This window comes from Marmota flaviventris, chromosome 3, assembly GCF_047511675.1.
Source record: "Marmota flaviventris isolate mMarFla1 chromosome 3, mMarFla1.hap1, whole genome shotgun sequence".
Taxonomy (NCBI): Eukaryota; Metazoa; Chordata; class Mammalia; order Rodentia; family Sciuridae; genus Marmota; species Marmota flaviventris.
The window spans coordinates 88,845,613-88,866,065 of NC_092500.1; the positions used below are offsets into that span (position 1 = coordinate 88,845,613).

Genomic DNA, 20,453 nt, shown 5'->3' on the forward strand with positions numbered 1-20,453 from the left:
TCACGGTTTCACACACACACACACACACACACACATACATACAAAATAAAAAAAATGAAAAAATAAGAACAACAAAAACTGGAAATATTTACTGTTAAGTACTTTAAATATACTTGTCTGATGAAGTTTTCAAAACATTGTTCTAGATTGTTGTTATACCCACTTTACAAATGAGTATTTTGAAACTCAAAGAAGCTATAACTTGCCCAAGTTCATACACCTAGGAAGTGGTGGAACTGAGATCTCACCTGAAGTTTGCCTGATTTCCAAGCACACCTCCCTGATATCACATTTGTCATTTCATTCATCCTGTGTTCTTTCTTCTCTGTCATTCATTAATCACAAAGAAGTACTTGCCACCTCCTTTTAATTGTTGTTTATATTGAAGAGAAAATGTATGTAAGATTTCTCAATACTCACCTGTAAAGTTATTTTGATATAAAGTTCTAGATTATCAAGCTGTTTAACAATATCATGGTCAATTTATACCTGAGTGTATTTATTCTGAATAGCACTATTATTGTTAGTGCAGCCCAGCTTATCTAAAGTTGCATATGTTCCCATATTGATTTATGTATTTAGCATCATTTCTTCAGGAATATTAGTAAGACACTAATCAAGTTATACTAAGTGTAATATAGAGTAGGTAAATCCAAGGAACAAAACTAATTGTATTTCAAGTGGCTGACATGTATATGAAAAAATATTCAATATCTATAGTAATCAGGGAAATGCAAACCAAAACTACTTTGAGATGCCATCTCATTCCAGTTAGAATGGCAGTCATCAAGAACACAAATAATAATAAATGCTGGAGAGGATATGGGGGGAAGAACACTTCTACATTGCCGGTGTGATTGTAAATTAGTACCACCACTATGGAAATTAATATGAAGGATCCTCAAAAATCTAGGAATGGAACCACCATATGACCCAGATATATCCACTCCCTGGTATTTATACTAAAAATTAAAGTTAGCATACTATAGTGATACATGTATACACATGTTTATAGAGACACAATTCACAATAGCCAAATTAAGGAACTATCTTACGTCATCTGTCTGACAGCAGATGAATAGATGAAGAAAATGTGGGATATATAAACAATGGAGTTTTTATTCAGAAAAAAAAAGAAGAATGAAATTATTCATTTGTAGAAAAGTAGATGGAACTTGTGAATTTATTTTAAGTGAAATATTCCAGACTCAGAAAGTCAAGGGTTCTGTTTTCTCTCATATGTAGAAGCTAGAGAAGAAAAAAAAAGGGGTGTGTGTCATGAAAATAGAAGGGGGACCACTAGAGTAGAGGAAAGGGACCAGGATGGAGGAGGAAGGGAGAGAAAAGGAAGGTACTAGGGAATGAAACTGACCAAATCATGTGCATGTATGAATATGTAACAACAAACCCACTCTTGTGTACAATTATAATGCACCAAGAAAAATGATCTTAAAATTAATTGTTATCATGTATGTAAATTTACCTAATGATGTCATCAAAACATTTTTGATAACCCTAAGTTTATTCATTCATTCATTCATTAAGCATCAATTCAGTGCTTGCTCTATCCTGAGCACTGTTCTAGGTGCTGAATAAAAAGCAGTAACAAAAACACATATGAAAATTGCATTTTAAGGAAAGAGAAGCAATGGGCAAATATATATATTGAAATTTCTCTTTTATTTTATATATTTTTATTATTTTAAACTATTTTTCCCTACAGGTTTAATTTAGATCCAGAATGCAAATGCACAGATGACAGACTCTGGGAGGCTCTAGAAATTGCCCAGCTGAAGAATATGGTCAAATCTCTGCCAGGAGGTCTAGGTATATTTTCTAAATTGTAGATTTGCTTTTTCAGTATGCAATTAATTCTGCATGTTAGAATCACATAATTAGTGTTAAATTCTCTCATTCATTAATGCTGAGTATTGAACCCAGGGCCTGTGCATACTATGCACACACTTTACCACTAGGATACACCCCAAGCCCGATGTTAAATCCTCTTATACTTAAAATAATCTACTGAAAGTTATTAGGACATTTTAAAATCTAGTGAGCTATTTTGCATAGAATATAAGAGGATAAACCTTAGAACAAATTCTGTTCCAAGTGAGCAGTCCAAAATATCCCAATTAATATGTTGACCTCTTCAGTCTTCTCATTACCTCCACTTTAACCAGACGTTTTCTTGTGATCATTCCTGTTCAGGACCACTTATCCTCAGAAAACGGATAAGTTATTTCAGAAGCTATTTAGATTCCTTAACGCCTCCTGGAGAAGTTAATTTCCCAGCCATTTTCTTTGCTGCCAACAGGGAATATTAGTTTGATTTACATTACATAATTTTCGTCTTGTTTGAAGACATTATTTTGCGTTATCTTGTTTAGTACGGGTTTGGGCCATTGTTGTGAGGAATGAAACATGTATTCAAATAATCATAGATAAAAACTCAATCCCAGTGGTAGCATAATTTCTAACAAAGAATGATAATGAGATGAAAGAATAACCTGTTAGAGAAACAACAGAGAATTCATATTCTCTATAAAACTGAACGCCTATAGTTACAGACTTTTATTTTATTAAATTCTGCACTAATATAGGAAAGCAATAGGAAAATAATAGTTTAGTTTTTTGATATTCTAATTTTAATACACATTATGTAGTTTTCAAGTTGATTGTGTTGTTTGGCATCTAGGTTTTTTGTTGTTATTTTTAGGGAAGACTTACTGAAAAACAATACATTTTTCTGATTTTAATTAAGTCCTAATAGAAGCATCCCAAAAACAAAAATTAAGACAGCATGGTTGTTTTTTTTTTTTTTAGTTGTTGACAGACCTTTATTTTATTCATTTATTTATATGCAGTGCTGAGAATCGAACCCAGTGCCTCACACATGCAAGGCAAGTGCTCTACCACTGAGCCACAACCCTAGCCAGGACAGTATGTTTTTAAGAAAAGTTTTATTGGCCTTGCTAGTATCAGGTTGCAGGAATAATTTCAAAAATTTGGATGAACTTTCCAATAATAATTCTTGATTATTTGTCCCCACCACCATTAATAGTTGGAAAGACAGGCATTTAAAACCATATAATCCTCTTCACTAACATGAGAGCTGAATGCACCTACTCTAAATTGTGGCCATAGAGCTTGTAGGTTATAGTATGGTGTAAGCAACAAAGGATTATTTTTATACCATATAATTTACTGAACATTGTACTTATTATCTTAATAAAGATGACACCAAGTGCTTAATAAAGATCTGGTTCAGGCCAGCTCTGATAAAGAACATTCATCATCCTGAGAATCATTCTTATTTATTATGTAAATTAAAATTTGATGATTAAATACACAGCTTTCAAGCTGAAGGAGTATAAGAATTTGATGCATGGGAATAAAATAAATTGACATTTGGCCCAGGACCATACTAAAAAGTGTTTGAATTCTAATAAAAGAGATATTTTGGAAACAGGATTTTTATTAAATTCATAGTAGCAGTTTATGAAATGTGGATGGAAATGAAAAAAAAAAAGAAGTAAAGCACAATGAGACACATTCAGTTATCTGCACAGTGGTATTTTATTCAGCTGCTGTCATCATACTAGAAATATACTGGCCAACAGAAACAAGGCCAGTCCTGTCCACTTGGTGGTTCCAGTCTATGGGAATGGCAGAATGGAAAGAGAACTGGAATTAGTATTGTGTATATTCCGTTTCTTATCAGGTCCTACTATATATTAACTCTGGGTTCAATCCCCAGTATGACAAAAAAGGAAAAGGAAAAGAAAAATAGGCTGACCTACCATCATATTCACTTTCTCAAAGTCAAGTTCCACTTTGCCTTTCAGAAGGAAATACTTACACCAGCACAAAGTGATACCAGCATGATTTATTTTTTAATTACTTCTTTGTCCATGGAAAATATTAATATAATTTCTTCAATTAAATCTTTGCTTCTTCTTCTGACTTAGATGCAGTTGTCACTGAAGGTGGGGAGAACTTTAGCGTTGGACAGAGACAGCTGTTTTGCCTGGCCAGAGCCTTTGTCCGCAAGAGCAGCATTCTCATTATGGACGAAGCAACGGCTTCCATTGACATGGCCACAGTGAGTGCATATCCAAACTCTGAAAATAATGAATTGGAGAAATGTGCATGAAAATTACATTTTTTGATTGGGTTCTGTATCCACAATACTGTTGTTTTAAGTGATTCCTCAATCTCTTTAATCCACTGAGAATCATACTGAGATTTATGAGAAATGAGACATTGCGTATACTTTAAAGGAGTTTCCATTGCCATTAAACATAAATAAATTCACCTTTTTTCCTTTATATAACATTTTAATTTTTTTCAATATTTATTTTTTAGTTGTAGTTGGACACAATACCTTTATTTTACTTATTTATTTTTTTATGTTATGCTGAGAATTGAACCCAGAGTCTCGTGCCTGCAAGGCGAGTGCTCTACCGCTGAGCCACTACCTCAGCCCCACATTTTTATTTTGACATAATTTCAGACATGCAGAAATTTTGTAAGGAAAGGAAAAATAAATTTCAGATACTCTTTACTATATTCCTTATTTATTTTGTTTCATTGCTTAATTATTTTTTGATGTTTAGTTGGTACATAGTAATGGTGTTTGTGTATGGGTTCAATGGTTAATGTGATGCTTTGCTCTGCATATACATTATAGAAAGACTCAATCAACACAATTAACATATTGATAGCCTCAGCAATTTATCAGTTTTTGTAGCAAGAATGTAAAAAAATATCTATTTTTGCAGTTTTTAAATATATTGTACATTATGAGTGACCATACTATTCTGCAGCATGATTTGGTTTTGAATTACTTCCTTGTCCAAGTTAAATGTTTGCTTGTTCTTTTGACTTACTAAAATCACCATGCAGTACAATATATCTCTACCACTTAATGATTATTATCAAAAAGACAAGAAATGGCAAGTGTTGGTAAAAATGTGGGGGAAAGGGAATCTTTGTACATTATTGGGTGAATATATAAACTAGTACAGTCATTTTGGAAAGAGTGTAAAGTTTCCTCAAAAACTAAAAATAGCCAGGTGCAGTGATGCATGTTTGTAATCCCAGCAGCTTGAGAGACTGAGGCAGGAGGATCACAAGTTGAAGGTCAATCTCAGCACTGCCACAGTCCGGCTGCAGCAAAATAACCGGGGGGTGACGAACAACTTGTGTACATTGATACAGCAGGAGTGGAAGCCGTTTATTGTAGGACAGGAGGGATATATATATATACATTCCACACAGCTTATCTAATTAACATAAACTAGATACAGCAGTGAACCAATAAGGAATCTCCACACTTAATGGCTCGCTGGCGTTACTTCACAAACCACTCCCTCTGGCAAAATGCCAGGCACCATCCAGACTTGTTTACAGACTCTAACACAGCACCTTAGCAAGGACCTTAGCAATTTATTGAGACCCTGTCTAAAAATAAAAAATAAAAAAGTTGGGGATGTGGCTCAGTGGTAAGTGCCCCTGAGTTCAGTCCCTGGTACCAAAAACAAACAAACTCCCTAAAAATAGATCTATCATATGATCCAGCAATCCTTATACTGAATATATATCCAAAGAAATTTAAATCATTATGTCAAAGAGATATCTGCACTCTCATGTTCATTTTGGCATCATCCACAATAGCCAACATATGAACATAACTAAGTGCCCAAGATGATGGGGTAAAGAAAATATGATATATATAGATAATAGAATACTATAAAGTCTTTAAAAAGAAAGAAATTCTGTCATTTGTAACAACATAGATGGAACCAGAGGATATTATACTAAGTAAAATACTATATGATAACAGGAAGACAAATACGCTATGATCTTACTATATATTCAATATAAAAACATTAATCTTAGCCAAGTGTGGTGGCACACGCCTGTAATCCCAGCAGCTCAGGAGGCTGAGGCAGAAGGAATGAGTTCAAAGCCAACCTCAACAACTGTGAGGCACTAAATAACTCAGTGGGACCCTGTCTCTAAATAAAATACAAAATAGGGCTTGGGGATATGGCTCAATGGTCAAGTGCCCCTGAGTTCAATCCCTGGTACCAAAAAATGAAACAAAAAAACATTGATCTCATAGAAACGGAGTAGAAGGCTGTTACTAGAGGCCAGGGGCAAGGGAGAGAAAAGGATGGAGAAATGAAAGACATTAATCAAATCAGTTTAGATTGGAGGAATAAGTTTTAGTGATTTCTTACACTGTATGATACCATCACTTTTTGATAAAGTTTCAAATCAGTGTAATTTTAGGGCTTGGCTGATGAGACCTCTGTACATTGTTCAAGGACTATGCCATGGATGTTCATTTACAGAATGTAAATCTTTTTTGAATAGGCTATTTATAACCAAAACCAATCATTTTCTGAAGCAATTTGAAGAGAGATCTGCTAGGATTAATAATGTCTAGAATTAATAATGGCTTTCTTCATGTGCTCATGGTACAAAGCTAGAAACTTTGCCATTTGAAAGGAATCATTTTAAAAAGTGTCAAATATGTCCAAGAAATATCTGTCTAGAAGGCTGTGATTGAATGAGGGCAGTGTCACATTAAACCAGAGACTATGTATTGAGTTAGCAATTAATGTTATTCTTTTGAAAGTCAACTTGATATTTAAAGTTTGGCATCAGAAAGAGCATCAGTTTAAAAAAATCAACAGCCTCAAGTTACTTTCTTGCTGAACACTTTAGATTGAGTGAAACTATCCAGAGAAGTGAAACAATTTCGAGATTAAGAGCCAATAATAGATGGAGATGCTATTTCACATGTTTTCTATTAAGACTAATCAAAATACCTATCCAAAGTGAACATGATTTAAAGCAATAAAGTAGTCTCTAATGATCCATTTCTCTAAGCACAAGTACATCAAAATTGGTATTAATTATTAAGGATTTAAAATATTGAAGGTTACTATAAAGATAATACTGCCTCTACAGAAAGAGAGAGGGACATGGAGAAAATATGAATTAAGCAACAGTAAGTCAGTTGATTGGAAGAAAGAACTCCTCCACTGTTAAGATTTAGGTGAATCAAGTTTTCCTCTAGGAGAGAGGTGAAATCTTTACCCAGAACATCTTTTAAAATATTGGGTGGGGTTTGTGGCTCAGTGATAGAGCACTTGCCTGGCATGTGTGAGGCTCTGGGTTTGATCTTCAGCACCATATATAAATAAATAAATAAGTAAATAGAAGATCCATTGACAACTAAAAATATTTTTTAAAAATATAATGATAATGCAGTTTGTTGTGGAAATTAATATAGTTTCTTTCTGATATATTGTATTATAGGTAAAAAAAAAAAAAAAAAAAACCAAAATTTTGACATGGACTTCAGTTTTTCCATTTTCTGACTCAAAGGTTAACACCATTTGAGGGTTTGGTTAGTTTCGAATACATGAGCATTTTGATACCCAAGAGGTTGAATTTTCCTCTTTGGATTCCCTAGCAATAAATACATCAGTCACTTCAGGTTGATTGCTGAGCTTTACCTGCATTCTGAAGACACCTTCAGAATCCAATATGAGCTGGCTGCTGGGAACTGCTCCCTCCTATCTTCCACAGAAGACCTGGGGACAGAGCACTCTGAAGGGATCAGGCATAATGGGATATTGTTCTTGAGGGCAAGATATTATGGTAAGAGAAAGTAGTCCCAAGAAAATTTACACTTTATTTTTTAAATTCTTTTGCCAGGAAAATATCTTGCAGAAAGTTGTGATGACAGCCTTTGCAGACCGCACTGTTGTCACCATAGCTGTGAGTATGGGAGATGGGGTCACGTACTCCTCCTGAGTTCTTATTCTAAGATTTTATGATCTTTAAACTTGTGCAGTTGAAATGTACTTATGATGAATTATGTATTTCTCTGATGTCTCTGTATCTGTGCAAAAGGAGACAAAATAATATCTATATTTCAAAAACTTTGTTCTTTTCTACACTGTCTGCCCTACCCAGTGCTTCTGAGTTACAGTGAAATCTAAGGATTTCAGCAGGCCATGGCCCGTGCTAATTCTGTTTTCAGTGATCTGATGATTTGATGAGAAGTTTCTGGAACCAAATTCCTAAATTTAGTTGTCAATACTACTTATTTATTCTTATTTTCTTTCTATTCTTAATTTATCTGTTTTTAAGAGGAAGACAGATACATCACAGAAGGGGCAGGTAATTTCTCTGTTTTAGGTAGCACCAATCAAACAGAAGAGTTGCTGACATTCTTGTAATTCATGTTATAGCTTAATAAAACTAGGCCATGGATTTCTGTCTCTTCCTCTTTGCACTTAGGTGCATTCCTGCTTACTTTTAAGTTTACAAATTAACAAAAACTATGTTTTAATGAGTCACTTAAACATTTTCCTCCTGCTGATCCTTCTTTTCTTTCTATTTTTCTCTCCAGCACCGTGTCTCCTCTATTATGGATGCAGGCCTTGTGTTAGTCTTTTCTGAGGGTATTTTAGTGGAGTGTGACAGTGGTCCAAACTTACTCGCCCACAAGAATGGCCTCTTTTCCACTTTGGTGATGACCAACAAGTAGTCCGTCATGATCTACTCGCCAAGTATCTCATTCTCTGGTAGTTACCTTAGCAGTGTCCCCCCCCACAAAGCAAGGCCAATGCTGTGGTTCAGGGGGACAACTAAGGGAGGGAACTAACTACAGAACATTATTACTCAAAGCAGCTCAACCAAGTGCTTCTGTTATGGACAATACTGAAAAGAGGCATGTATATGTTTTCAAATGTACATGTACAAGAGAGTGTTTATGAAACCCAAAAATCAGATTTACCTCTATCCTTAGAATCAATTTCATTATTCCTTGAGGGTATTTTATGTGAATCCTTTAAAAAACCATAAGGCATCATCGTTACTAGTCCTGAAGAATGCATTGGTTAAAATAGTGACTTGAGTTTAGCTGCTGAGTAATGGGAATTACATGTGGAGTGCTTTCTATGCTTCCATTTTTGTGAATGATGCATGGGAGAAAGAGCCCCCTCTGAAGTGCTGCTTTTTCAAGATGGCAGGAAAGGGCTCTCCATCATGGTTCAGGTAAAGAAAGACACACTTCTTTCATGTTCCCAGTGAATTCTTTGGTTTCTCTACCCTGAGAGAGAGAGTCACTCAATTAATTCATTCACACTAACGTGTAAATGACTTCCGGGGGTGAGAGAATTGGCTAACTTGAACAACAGTTCTTGAATATTTCAAAGATGTTTTCTTGGGGCTGGAGATGTGGCTCAATGGTATAGTGCTTGCCTAACATGCATGAGGCCCTGGCTTTGGTCCAGCACTGCAAAATTAAATAAATAAAAATTAAAAAGTAATTTTCTCACTGTGGCAAGTGGAGAAATCTTTGGGGAGAGAGATATTGTTGCCCTTATATGAGATGGGGGTGGGGAGGTTTACTCAAAAGACTAATTGTCTCTGCCATGCATGAAGCAGGGTGTTGTTGAATGAATGATCTCCTAGAGTCTGCATCTGGATTATTTGAGAATAATTTGCATCTTTAACCAAAAAATTATATTCTTTTACCTGATTGCTATATTTACTGAACACTTTTCTATGACAAGTACTTTTCATCCATTCTTCAAGACTTCTAGTACAAAGTTGGCCACTGGGACACCTAGTAAAATACATACATAAAGCTTCCAGCAGTGCTGGGAAGAAGCATCACTGGAGGATTCTCCTGAGGACCAATTTCTCATAAAAGGCTCATAAAAGAAAGAGTAGCAGCATATTTGTGGTGGACTCCTTGCAAGAGTGATCCTCAGCTCTATTGCTCTGTTTTTTTGGTTAACTGCCATTAAAAGTTACAGAGTATCTTTAAAAAGATAACTTTCTCCAGCTTCTAAAAAGAAGCTCTCACACCCCAAAACAGTCCATGGTGTTTATTTATCAAAATGGTTTCTTTTTCACTCTTGATTAGATTAGCTTCTCTGAAGAATTCTGAAAATTTCATCAACTCTGTTACATTGACACTGCACTTAGTCACAAAAGAAAATAATTTGGAATAATGGAATAAACACCAGCAATATTTATTTCTGTTGGCCAAATTTTTGGAATTTTTATTTAGTAAACATTATTTTAGAATATCAGCTCAATGTTTATGAGATTGTACTTATGAATTTAGACATAAATTTGTTGTGTTATTGATTTAAACATCTGTGATATGGTTATTGAAGAACTAATATTTCTCTGGAAAGAAAACACACAGCAGATATTAAACAATTCATTAAGCTTCTGTTTTTGTTTTGCTTTGTTTTTGTTTTCGTTTGGGCACTAGGGATTGAACTCAGGGGTGCTTAATCACTAAGCCACATCCCCAACCCCTTTTCATTTTTTATTTTGAGACAGGGTCTCCCTAAATTATTTAGAGCCTCACTAAATTGCTGAGGCTGGCTGTGAACTTGCGATCTCCCTGCCTCAGCCTCCCAAGCCGCTAGGATTACAAGCATGCACCACCACACCTGGCATGTTCATTTTTTTCTAAATGCATGATATGCAAATGGCTCTGTTATGTTCTCAAAGATAAATAGACACTGTCCTCCAAGTTTTGATAATTCTTAAGTACCACTTGCTACCAATTTTCAGTGAATGGTAGCCTTGTCTATGGGTGATGAAAACAGTAGGGCAGACTCTCAGCTGGCTTCACTGTCACACTGCATGTGTGTGTTCCTTTCCCCTCTAGTCATGAGTCACAACTATGACTACTTTCTCTTCTGAGTATATCACCACTGAGACTCCTTCATCTTCCTGTCCTAGGGCCTTTGCCTCTGGGGATGGCTTTAGATTGGACTTTTGATTGTTAGGGGAAAGGAAGACTGTGAATCAGCTGAGTAGATGGTCTTTATAGTTTTGGAATTCTGGACAAAAATACCTATCAACGCTCTAATGTTTTGACTTGCACAGCTGCTGTCACATGGTAGCCCCAGCCATGTGTGTCTATAGAGCATTTGATATGTGGGTAGTATGAATTGAGAATTGCTTTAAGTGTAAAATACATACTGGATTCCGAGATTTAGTACTAACAGAAGAGTGCAAAAGATTTCATGAATAATTTTATATTGATTGCATGTCAAATGATGAATTTTGGATATATTGATTTAAAATATGTTATTATAATTGCTTTCACCTGCTTAATTTTACTTTCAAAATGTAGTCCCTAGAAAACTTTTAAAATTGAAAGTAGCTCATGTTTAATTGAACAGCACTGATCTCAGCAAGAGTAATAGCCTACCACACAGATTTTTTCCCTTCTAAATTATAAAAAAATGAATAATAGTAGCTTATATGGATGAAAGTGCTGGGTTTGGTACATGGATTATCTTATTTGATGCTCATCATCACTCTCCAAGACAGGCATTAATATTACGAAAGATAGGCTGCTCAAGATGCACAAATAACTGATGGGAAAGCCAATCTGACCCTAATCTAAGGTCCATGCCTGTGCTCTTAACCATACACCAGTTGGACAGGTGAACTTTCCTCAGAGGTCCCAAATCCTCCCTATGAAATGGTTCCTTAGCAAGGTGGATGTATCTCACACTTTGGAGGTCACCTGATTTTTTTTTCAAAAATTAAGGTAAATAATATTTGAATGCAATATTTTGAGAAATAAAAACTGACAAAAAAATATGTGGCAAGCAAAATATCACAAATTTGAATAAAGTGGGATCTGGTAGAGCTGAGGTCACCTGATTTTGATGCTGGTTCGACTACTTATTATCTATGTGCTCTCTTGATTTTTCTTGCTCTCCATGAATCCCAGTGTTTTCCCCTTTGAAGTGGGCATAGAAAACACCCATTGCTAAGGAAGGTTGTGGTGACTCACAAGTATGTGTGTGGAGCACTCAATGTATGGCAAATGCTCAATAAGTGGTAGTTTTAATTATTATCAATTACTACACCAAAGCCTCTCTCCCAATAGTACCATGTGGAAAGAGAATGAGTGAGTGGTAGTGATCCCCAACCATCAGGACACTGCATGTCCAGAGACTGGAAACTCATTCTAATTCTGCCTGTCAGAGTGGACTTCCTCCTGGTGTCTTCCCAGGATTGCACTACTTTCCAGGGCTCTTCAAATTGTGTATCAGCTCATGGAATTAGTTGACTCACACAAGAGAGAAATGTATATGAGAATAAAATATAACCCAACCGGTTCAAGATGACTCATCTTAGCATTTCATTATCTGACAAATGATGGTTAGCTTACTTACACAGAAACTCCACAGAAAAGATGACACAGATACATTAGCTCCACTAAACTTAATACAGCCCAAATAAAATCCAGTTGTACTTACTAAAATTGAAGAATATGTAAATTTATAATGCTTGAATTAATGGGAAAAGTGGGGAAGAGGCTGTGTTTCCTGCATTGTCTGGCATGCCAAAGTAAATGTCCCCAAATTACCTGCGAAATATATATTTTCCATTCCTTTGTCTTGTGACCTGAAAGTCATAACAAATGCATGGATTTTTTTTTTCATTCACAGCATCGGGTTCACACCATTCTGACGGCAGATCTGGTTATTGTGATGAAGAGAGGAAATATTTTGGAATATGACACTCCAGAAAGCCTCTTGGCCCGGGAAGATGGAGTATTTGCCTCTTTTGTTCGTGCAGACATGTGAAGGGGTGTCTAAAAATGATTTGTGTGTATTAAGGCAGTCATGACCTACTTCACCTTTGTAGAGTGGCACCTTAAATTTTTACAAACTTCTGTACGAGAAAAGAAGCTGACATTCCTTTTTCCTGTTTTTTTGCCTAATAGTTTTTCAAGGTATCACCACTAAATATGTTCATTACTGTATGTCTTCCTGATGGCAAACCACTTTATCTTTAGGAATAACAGGGTGTATTAAAACATATAAGCTACTTTAAGTGGTAAATCAACAGCTTACGTTTTCTCATAACTTTAAGTCTGGTAAATAACTTTCAAGCATAGATGTTGCAATGAATAGTCAATATTATTACACTCTTCCTTGTAACACATTTTCCTTGTTGGAACCTCCAAATGTTATTCTAATAGAATAAAGGAAGGATGTGTTTTCTAATGAAACACTCAAATTCATAATCTACTTTATGAGAATATTTTGTGTTCATTAACATACTGATGCTGTCTTAACAGTCTCTTTTTTCCCCTCTGAATAGTGTCACCAAGAAGTTATCACATGTATAATAGTTCCATGAGGCCAATGCCTGAAATGGAAAGATCATGAAAAGAAAAATATATTTGAAAAATTATACTCATTTCTACTCTTCTTTGTCCAGTAATGAGAGAATTCTTAAGGGCTCAGGCATAACATGCCTTTCCCAGACTGAAGTTCAAAGAGTGATTACGGTCAATCCTTTAATGGGAGGTCAAATATGCTTTTTAACGAGTAATTCCTCATTAGTTGTGGTTATGACCTGAACCCTAAAATTCTTTTTGATTCAAAGGAATACAGGCACATGGCCTTACTTGTTTTACACCTGTGCCATACCTTAACCATATGCTAATCATGGCCAGTGAACATTCCTTTAAGATACCAGTATTCCCTGTGAAACAGTTTGATATCAGGGTGGAAATATCTCACACTTTGAAGTTTTACATATATTACAAGTTATCTATTTCTAGTTGGAAGATTTACCTCTGGACATTTGTGCCACACATGTATCCATTGCTCATGCTCTAATTTTAATGTGTGTGTAAAGAATACATTAAAAATTGATAAGCTATGGTTGGTTTTGCTTAAATTGAAATTATAAAATTTAAATTACTGAAAGTTGCCATCACTGTTATATTCACAACATAGTTTATATGGAATTCTGTGCCCATTCCATATAAATATTATTGATTTGCATAGGATCCACATACAATGTAAGATCTTGAAAACTTCTAATTGGCAGGCAAAGAAATTGTGCTCTCTCTCCATAGTCCTTGTGTTCAGTTTATTGCATTGTCTATTAACTCTTTAAAAAATTTTGTATCAGAATATGTGTACCAGAATATGTCATGATACTTTTACCCAAATATAGAATCCTAATGTTTTAAAATATATCTTCTACAAGGATGGATAAAAATGGTCCATGAGAAGCTTAAATTGCTTCTCATTGTTGTATACATAAAACTAAACTGGAAAAAAAATATTATTGTTTTCCAAAGCTACACAAAACAGAATTGGTACCCCTAAATAAATTCTTGAAAATATTTTCTAACATTTTAACCAATCTCCTAAAATATTGCTGGCATGACAATGTTTTATGGAGATTAATATGCATTATGCTTATTACCAAGTTATACCTCATTGTCACAGAGGAGTATATTTTCACTATAGAAATAATCCCTTTTGATACTTGTGGATTATACTCTTAAATGCTGCCAGGTCAGTGGCAGAAAAATCTCATTACACTAAACTGAGAATCATAGTTCCATTTGTACACCAAAGTGGTTTTTGGTCCCCTCCCTCATCACTTTTACTTAAATTTAGTAAATGTTTAATTGTTGACAAAACTAAATTGACTGAAAAAAGTAAAGAATGATGCTTTCAATCAATCATTTATGATATCATGTATTATCTACTGACTATAGAAATGATTCATCTTGAAATAATTTTTGCTACATGAATACATATTTGTAAAACATGACCTTCTTGACCCTATTAATTTTTTTACACTTATGGCTTTTACATTTGACTAACCAAATCAATTTTAGGAATGTTAATTCCTTAATGTTTGTAGAAAGCAATAAATTCACAAAGCCTTATATTTCCGTAACAACAGGGTAACTGTTGTCATTGAAAAGAAATTTCTCTTAAAGGATTGTGCACCGCCCACTTTTATAATATTATTCATGACCCATTCAGCTCTAGATTAGATACTAGATAACCCAAAAAATGGGCACATGAATTCTGGGACCATGTCTTGTTTGCCTTTGTGCCCTGACACTAAATACTAATGCCTAGCCCACAACAAGCCCTAATAAATACAGTTGATTACTCCATTGATTAATTTTACTGCTAGCCATATGCTAATAACTATGGGTTATTCTCTTTGATTTTCTGTGCTGTTTATTCTACTATTTATTCTCTACAATATATGAAATATGTTTATTCTCTACAATAAAGGTGTTTATTCTCTATAAAATATGAAAACATTGGCTTGCATTACATAATAAATTACTCCTGTGGTTTGCTCAATTTAAACAGGGTGGTTTCTCCTGTACTTGTAATTCCACTGGATATCAACCAAGGCTAAACAATGAATGTAAATCAACCCATTTACAAGATGGTTGGTACCTGGCTCTAGTTAAATGACTTTTGCTCTACATTTTCAAGAGTCACACATTCTATTACATTTAAAAATAGGCTTTAGGGATGTTTCCATTAGTGGAACAGCAACCTTAATAATTTTTTTACATCTCTAAATGGCTCAATGTCTAAACTTTTCCCCAAGGTTTATTGATCAATTTTAATGGTTGTCTTCCAGTATATCTTTTATCACTTATTTTGTAACATATTCTTTGGAGGCCTGTGATTGATAGTACTGTGATAATTCCCTTATCGACCCAGTCAAAGTTAATTGCAATTTTTAATCTTAGCCTTTTAGCATAGAAAACGATAGCCAGGGGCTGTATCCTGGTACTTTTTAATTTTTTTCTTTACTTAACTATATATCAACTTGATGTTTATGTCATTTCCTCAAACATTAATAGGATTCACCTGGGTCAAACTCAACAATAAAAGATTTTCTGTCAACCAGGTGCTTATGGCACATGCCTGTAATCCCAGCTGCTCCAGAGGCTGAGTTAGAAGGATCACAAGTTGAAAGCCACCCTCAGCAACTTAGCAAGACGCTGTCTCAAAAAAAAAAAAAAAGATTATATATATATACCTAGACACATACATACATACATGGGGATGTGGCTTAGTGGCTAGGCAGCCCTGGGTTCAATCCCAGGTACAAAAAAAAAAAAAAAAAAAGAATGCTTTTGCCAAATTTCAAGGGACTATTATAGATGATATTTATAATTAATCAAGTTTGCGAATTTCTCTGTTATGCATACATGAAACCTTAAAATACTAAAGGTGATTTCCACATGCTTCCTATCTTTGCTGACATTACTTAATCCCAAACTGCTAAAACAAGTTTTTCAGTGTCATAGAATGAATTGCCTTAGCTCAAGATAAAGGAAAGTTTGTTTAGCGAACTGAATCTTGTTTGAAAATATATCAATAGAGACTCGAAACACTGTTTTCTTTTGGCTGGTCATTTAATCAGCAGTGAGTCATCTAAGGATGAGCATTTTCCATCAAGATGCAGAGGGTTTCGTTTTTTCACTTCTGAATTAGGTGTTGAATCATTTTCATATTCTGCTGAGTTTGAGTTTGTATTCCAAACACTATTACGATGCAAATGTGACCAATTTGGGGAGGATCACACTATGGCTATTCACAATCTGGAATGAGGTAAGTTGTCAGCCATCATTATTCTCCTTTCTACTTCCACATTTGTTCTGCAGGTGTTATCACTGATTATGAAAGTTGGTATATTTATTCTCCATGTTGATTCCTAAGAGTTAAATTCCTTCTTTTTCTATGAGTTGTTGAAAATTGCCATTAGCCATTTACTCTGTGGTCTTCAATGCCCCATTTCTATGATGACAAAGATCAAAGGAGCTGTCTCTGTATTGGAATCTAGAAAAATCAGAATTGTCAGGGCTCCAAGAGTGAGATCTGGGTCAAATCTAGGGATCTGTCTAGAGATGACCCACTCCATCAATTTCATCTCTCTCATTTCTCTTTCTTTCTGCCCTTTTCCTATGTCTGCCTGCTTCTTTTCCATCTTGTACACATCCTGTATGAATGACCCCCCATCTCTGAGACTAAGTCGTGTAGATCCTAGGACCACAGCTATCTCCATTTCTCACATTATCTGTTTCAAAGTATCAAGCAAGTAATCTACTCTTTTTTTTTCGGGACTAGACAACTCTGCATTAGATCACCTAGGAGCAAGCAAGGACCTGGAACATAAAAGAACTGTGGCCAGGTAGTATAAGAAGGTTCAAAGTAATACTTTGTGCTAGAAATTCCAAATCATAGCCAATGGTTTCAGAAAAAGGATGATGAGATTGTGCTGGCTACTGACTATTCTTCCTTTGTGGGGAGGAATAGGAGAGAAAACCATTCCTCTGTCACATGAGCACTAAAAGAAGCTGCTTAACTAAAACTCATGACCATTCTTGAGTTCCCCCACCCTACCTTTACTCCAGAGGGAGGAAAAATCCACAGAAGGATGCAATTTTCTTTTAAAACAAGAAAATAAAACAAAATCTCCTGCCATAAGCAATTACCTCCAAATACTGACTTTTAAAGCCCGAGTTTTATTTCCCTATGGAAATGACTGCATAATATTCAACCTCGGAGGCATTTTCTCATACCACTCATTCAAAACAAGCAGTAACACCCACTGGAATTGCACTAACCCATCCATTTTAGGATCCTTGACACACATGACTTTGTATGTATACTCCACTTCTCCTGAGTGATCTTCAATCTCAGATCCTTAAAAATGTGAAACATTTGTTTTGGGCACTATGTCTCCTACGTCCTTGGCAAACTGAGAAGGGAAGATGGTGAAAGGCAATGATTAGGGGTGATAAGTTTTCCTCTGAAAGTAGGAGCTTCTCTTCTTTGTTCCCACTTGACTGAGCTTCTAGCATATATTCCATGCAATAAAATATATTGAAAACACAAGGCTTCTAGGCCTTTGGCCAAAAATGTAGGGGAAAAAATTAGCCAGCCTAATATTCCATTAGGGAAATTCTTGGCTTAAATAATATTTTAATAAAGCTTAGCTTTAGTGTGCCAATAAAGCATAGAGATGACATAATGATTTATGATTTAAATATCATATAATCTCTGTAATGTCTAGTACCATCTTGTATCAAACAACATGATAGAAGTAAAATAACTATGGAAAAGAGAAGCTCTGTAAAAAAAAGTTTAATATTAATGGAATACATAATACATAAGCTATCTCATTAAAATTTGCTATAGAGATAATAGTAGTTAACATGTATTTAGCACTTATGATATGTACACTACAAGTACAATCTAACTTAATCTTGTAAAAAATTCTATGCAATGCTAAGTAAAATAAGCCAGTCTCAAAAAACCAAAGGCCAGTGTTCTCTCTGATATACAGATGCTAACACACAGTGTTTAGAATAGAAGTACTTTGGACTGGACAAAAGGAAATGAAGGGAAGGGAAGGGAGATGAGAACAGGAAAGACAATAGAATGAATTGGACATATCTTTCCTATGTTCATTTATGAATACACAACCAGTGTAACTCTACATCATATACGACCACAAGAATGGGAAGTTACACTCCATGTAAGTAGAATATGTACATTCTACTGTCATGTATAACTAAAAAGAACAAATACAAATTTTTTTAAAAATTTTATGAGATAAATACTGTTATTTACATTTTATAATTGGGGTTCAGAGGGGCAAATTTGCTCAAGGTTTTGTAAAACTGAGACACAAATTCAGGCAATTTGATTTCAAGCCCCACATTCTACGCCCTGTCTACAATAAACTAAAGATTAAATTAGTGAGTTGATTCACTTCTCTTGAGAATAAATGATTTTTCTGGTTATGATATATAATAAAAAATAATAATTATATGAGTCTATATGGAATACTACTGAAAAGAAAACTGGACCAGGAATTAGAAGACTTGAGTTTTAGTCCTGGTTCTACCACATATTATAGATAAAGCCATAGATTTATCAGTTAACGTCAGAGTCCCAGTTTCCTTATTTGTAAAAAGGAGAACTAACCACAACCCCCGCCCCATCTCACTGAATTTTTATCAATTTCAAATAATGGCAAAGGACTGTTTAATTGGAAATCATATCCAGTTCTCCCAACATGTACCATATTTTAGTGGATACTATGTGATTATGTTCTTTTAATTGGAAAATGATTTTTTCTTTAAAAGCAAATTGGTAATCCAATTTTTCCATGGTAAGATTCTATATTAAAAATGAGAAATTCTGTTAAAATGGCTCCAGAACATTGATATCCCTGTTGTTCTGGAGAGGACTAATGCAAAATCAATGTGTTGGGTGTTTTACTCAGCTTTTTCACCGCTGGGACCAAAAGACTTAACAAGAACAGTATTAGTGGAGGAAAGTTTATTTGAGGCTCACAATTTCAGAAGCCTCAGTCCATAGACTACAGATTCCATTGCTCTGGACCCGAGGTGAGGCAGAACATCATGGCAGAAGGGTGTGGCAGGGAAAAGCAGCTCAGGACAAGGCTATGAGGAAGCAGCAAGAGCTTTGCTCATTAGGGACAAAATATATACCCCAAAGGCACACCCCTGGTGACCTGCCTGCTTACAGTTACCATCCTGTTAATCCATTCAAGTGAATGAATGTATTGATTATATTAAGGCTCTCAAAACCCAATCATTTCACCTCTAAACTTTCTTGTATTGTCTCACACAATGAGACAATGGGGGATTCTTCATATCTAAACCATAACATTGGAGTACAACCTAGATTCCTTAGAGAGGAAAAAACAATAAAATTAACTCTTATTCAAAATTAAAACCACATAAGAAAAATGAACCACTATGGTTTGAAGAAAGATGTGGGAGGACCAGGGCTAAAACAAACCAAATAGGAATGTTATCATGAGAAATAGAAATAATAATAACCTACAAGAGATTTTAAAGTATGTGTTTGTCAATAAGCATGTATAAATGTGCTCAACATCATTCTTCACCACAATGCAAATAAAAACAACTATCTATCCACCAAAATAGCTAAAAACAACCAAGGTTAACAATACTAAGGGTGATGAGAGTGGAACTCTAATCTACTGTGGAAGGGAGTTTGAGTGGCACAGCCAGCATGGAAAACTGGCAGTTTCTACCATGGCTAACTGTGTGCCTGTACCGGGACTCAACAATTCCATTTCTGGGCATGTATCCAAGAACTGAATTCATGAATCTGAGAAATGAATGGCTATGACCACAAAAGGGCTTGTACAGAAATGTCCATAGCAGCTTTATTCATAAGAGTCAAAGAAACAAAACAGCCTGCATACTCATCAGAAAGAGGACAGATAAATAAATGATGTAAAACTAACACAGTAAGCTACTATGCCTGGTATATAGAACAACTTGGACAGATCAAACAGACTATGTTGAGTGAGAGAAGACAGATGCTGCAGAGAACCTACCAAGGGATTCCATGCATATAAAACTCACCAACAAGGGAACCAAACTGATGATGAACTAAATCATACTAGGGGAAGCTCTGGCAGGGAGTGGTTACTCTCTGAGAAAGGGTAAACTTGACCTGTGATCTGTATGGTGGTTGAATAATTGAAGATACATATTTCTTTAAAGGTGATTTAAA

At 35.1% G+C, this 20,453-nt stretch overlaps 1 protein-coding gene across 9 annotated transcripts in view; it reads left to right on the forward strand.

Annotated features, from left to right (window-relative positions):
• Abcc9 (ATP binding cassette subfamily C member 9) overlaps positions 1-14,707 on the forward strand; it is a 128,066-nt gene extending 113,359 nt beyond the window's left edge. For all 9 annotated transcript variants that reach the window (XM_071610099.1, XM_071610097.1, XM_071610098.1 and 6 more), the window contains 4 exons: positions 1,724-1,827; positions 3,972-4,105; positions 7,738-7,800; positions 12,528-14,707. In XM_071610099.1, coding sequence (XP_071466200.1) covers positions 1,724-1,827; positions 3,972-4,105; positions 7,738-7,800; positions 12,528-12,665 — 439 coding nt within the window. In that variant the 3' untranslated portion in view covers positions 12,666-14,707. The remainder of the gene's footprint in view (positions 1-1,723; positions 1,828-3,971; positions 4,106-7,737; positions 7,801-12,527) is intronic.
• Positions 14,708-20,453: the final 5,746 nt, after the last annotated feature.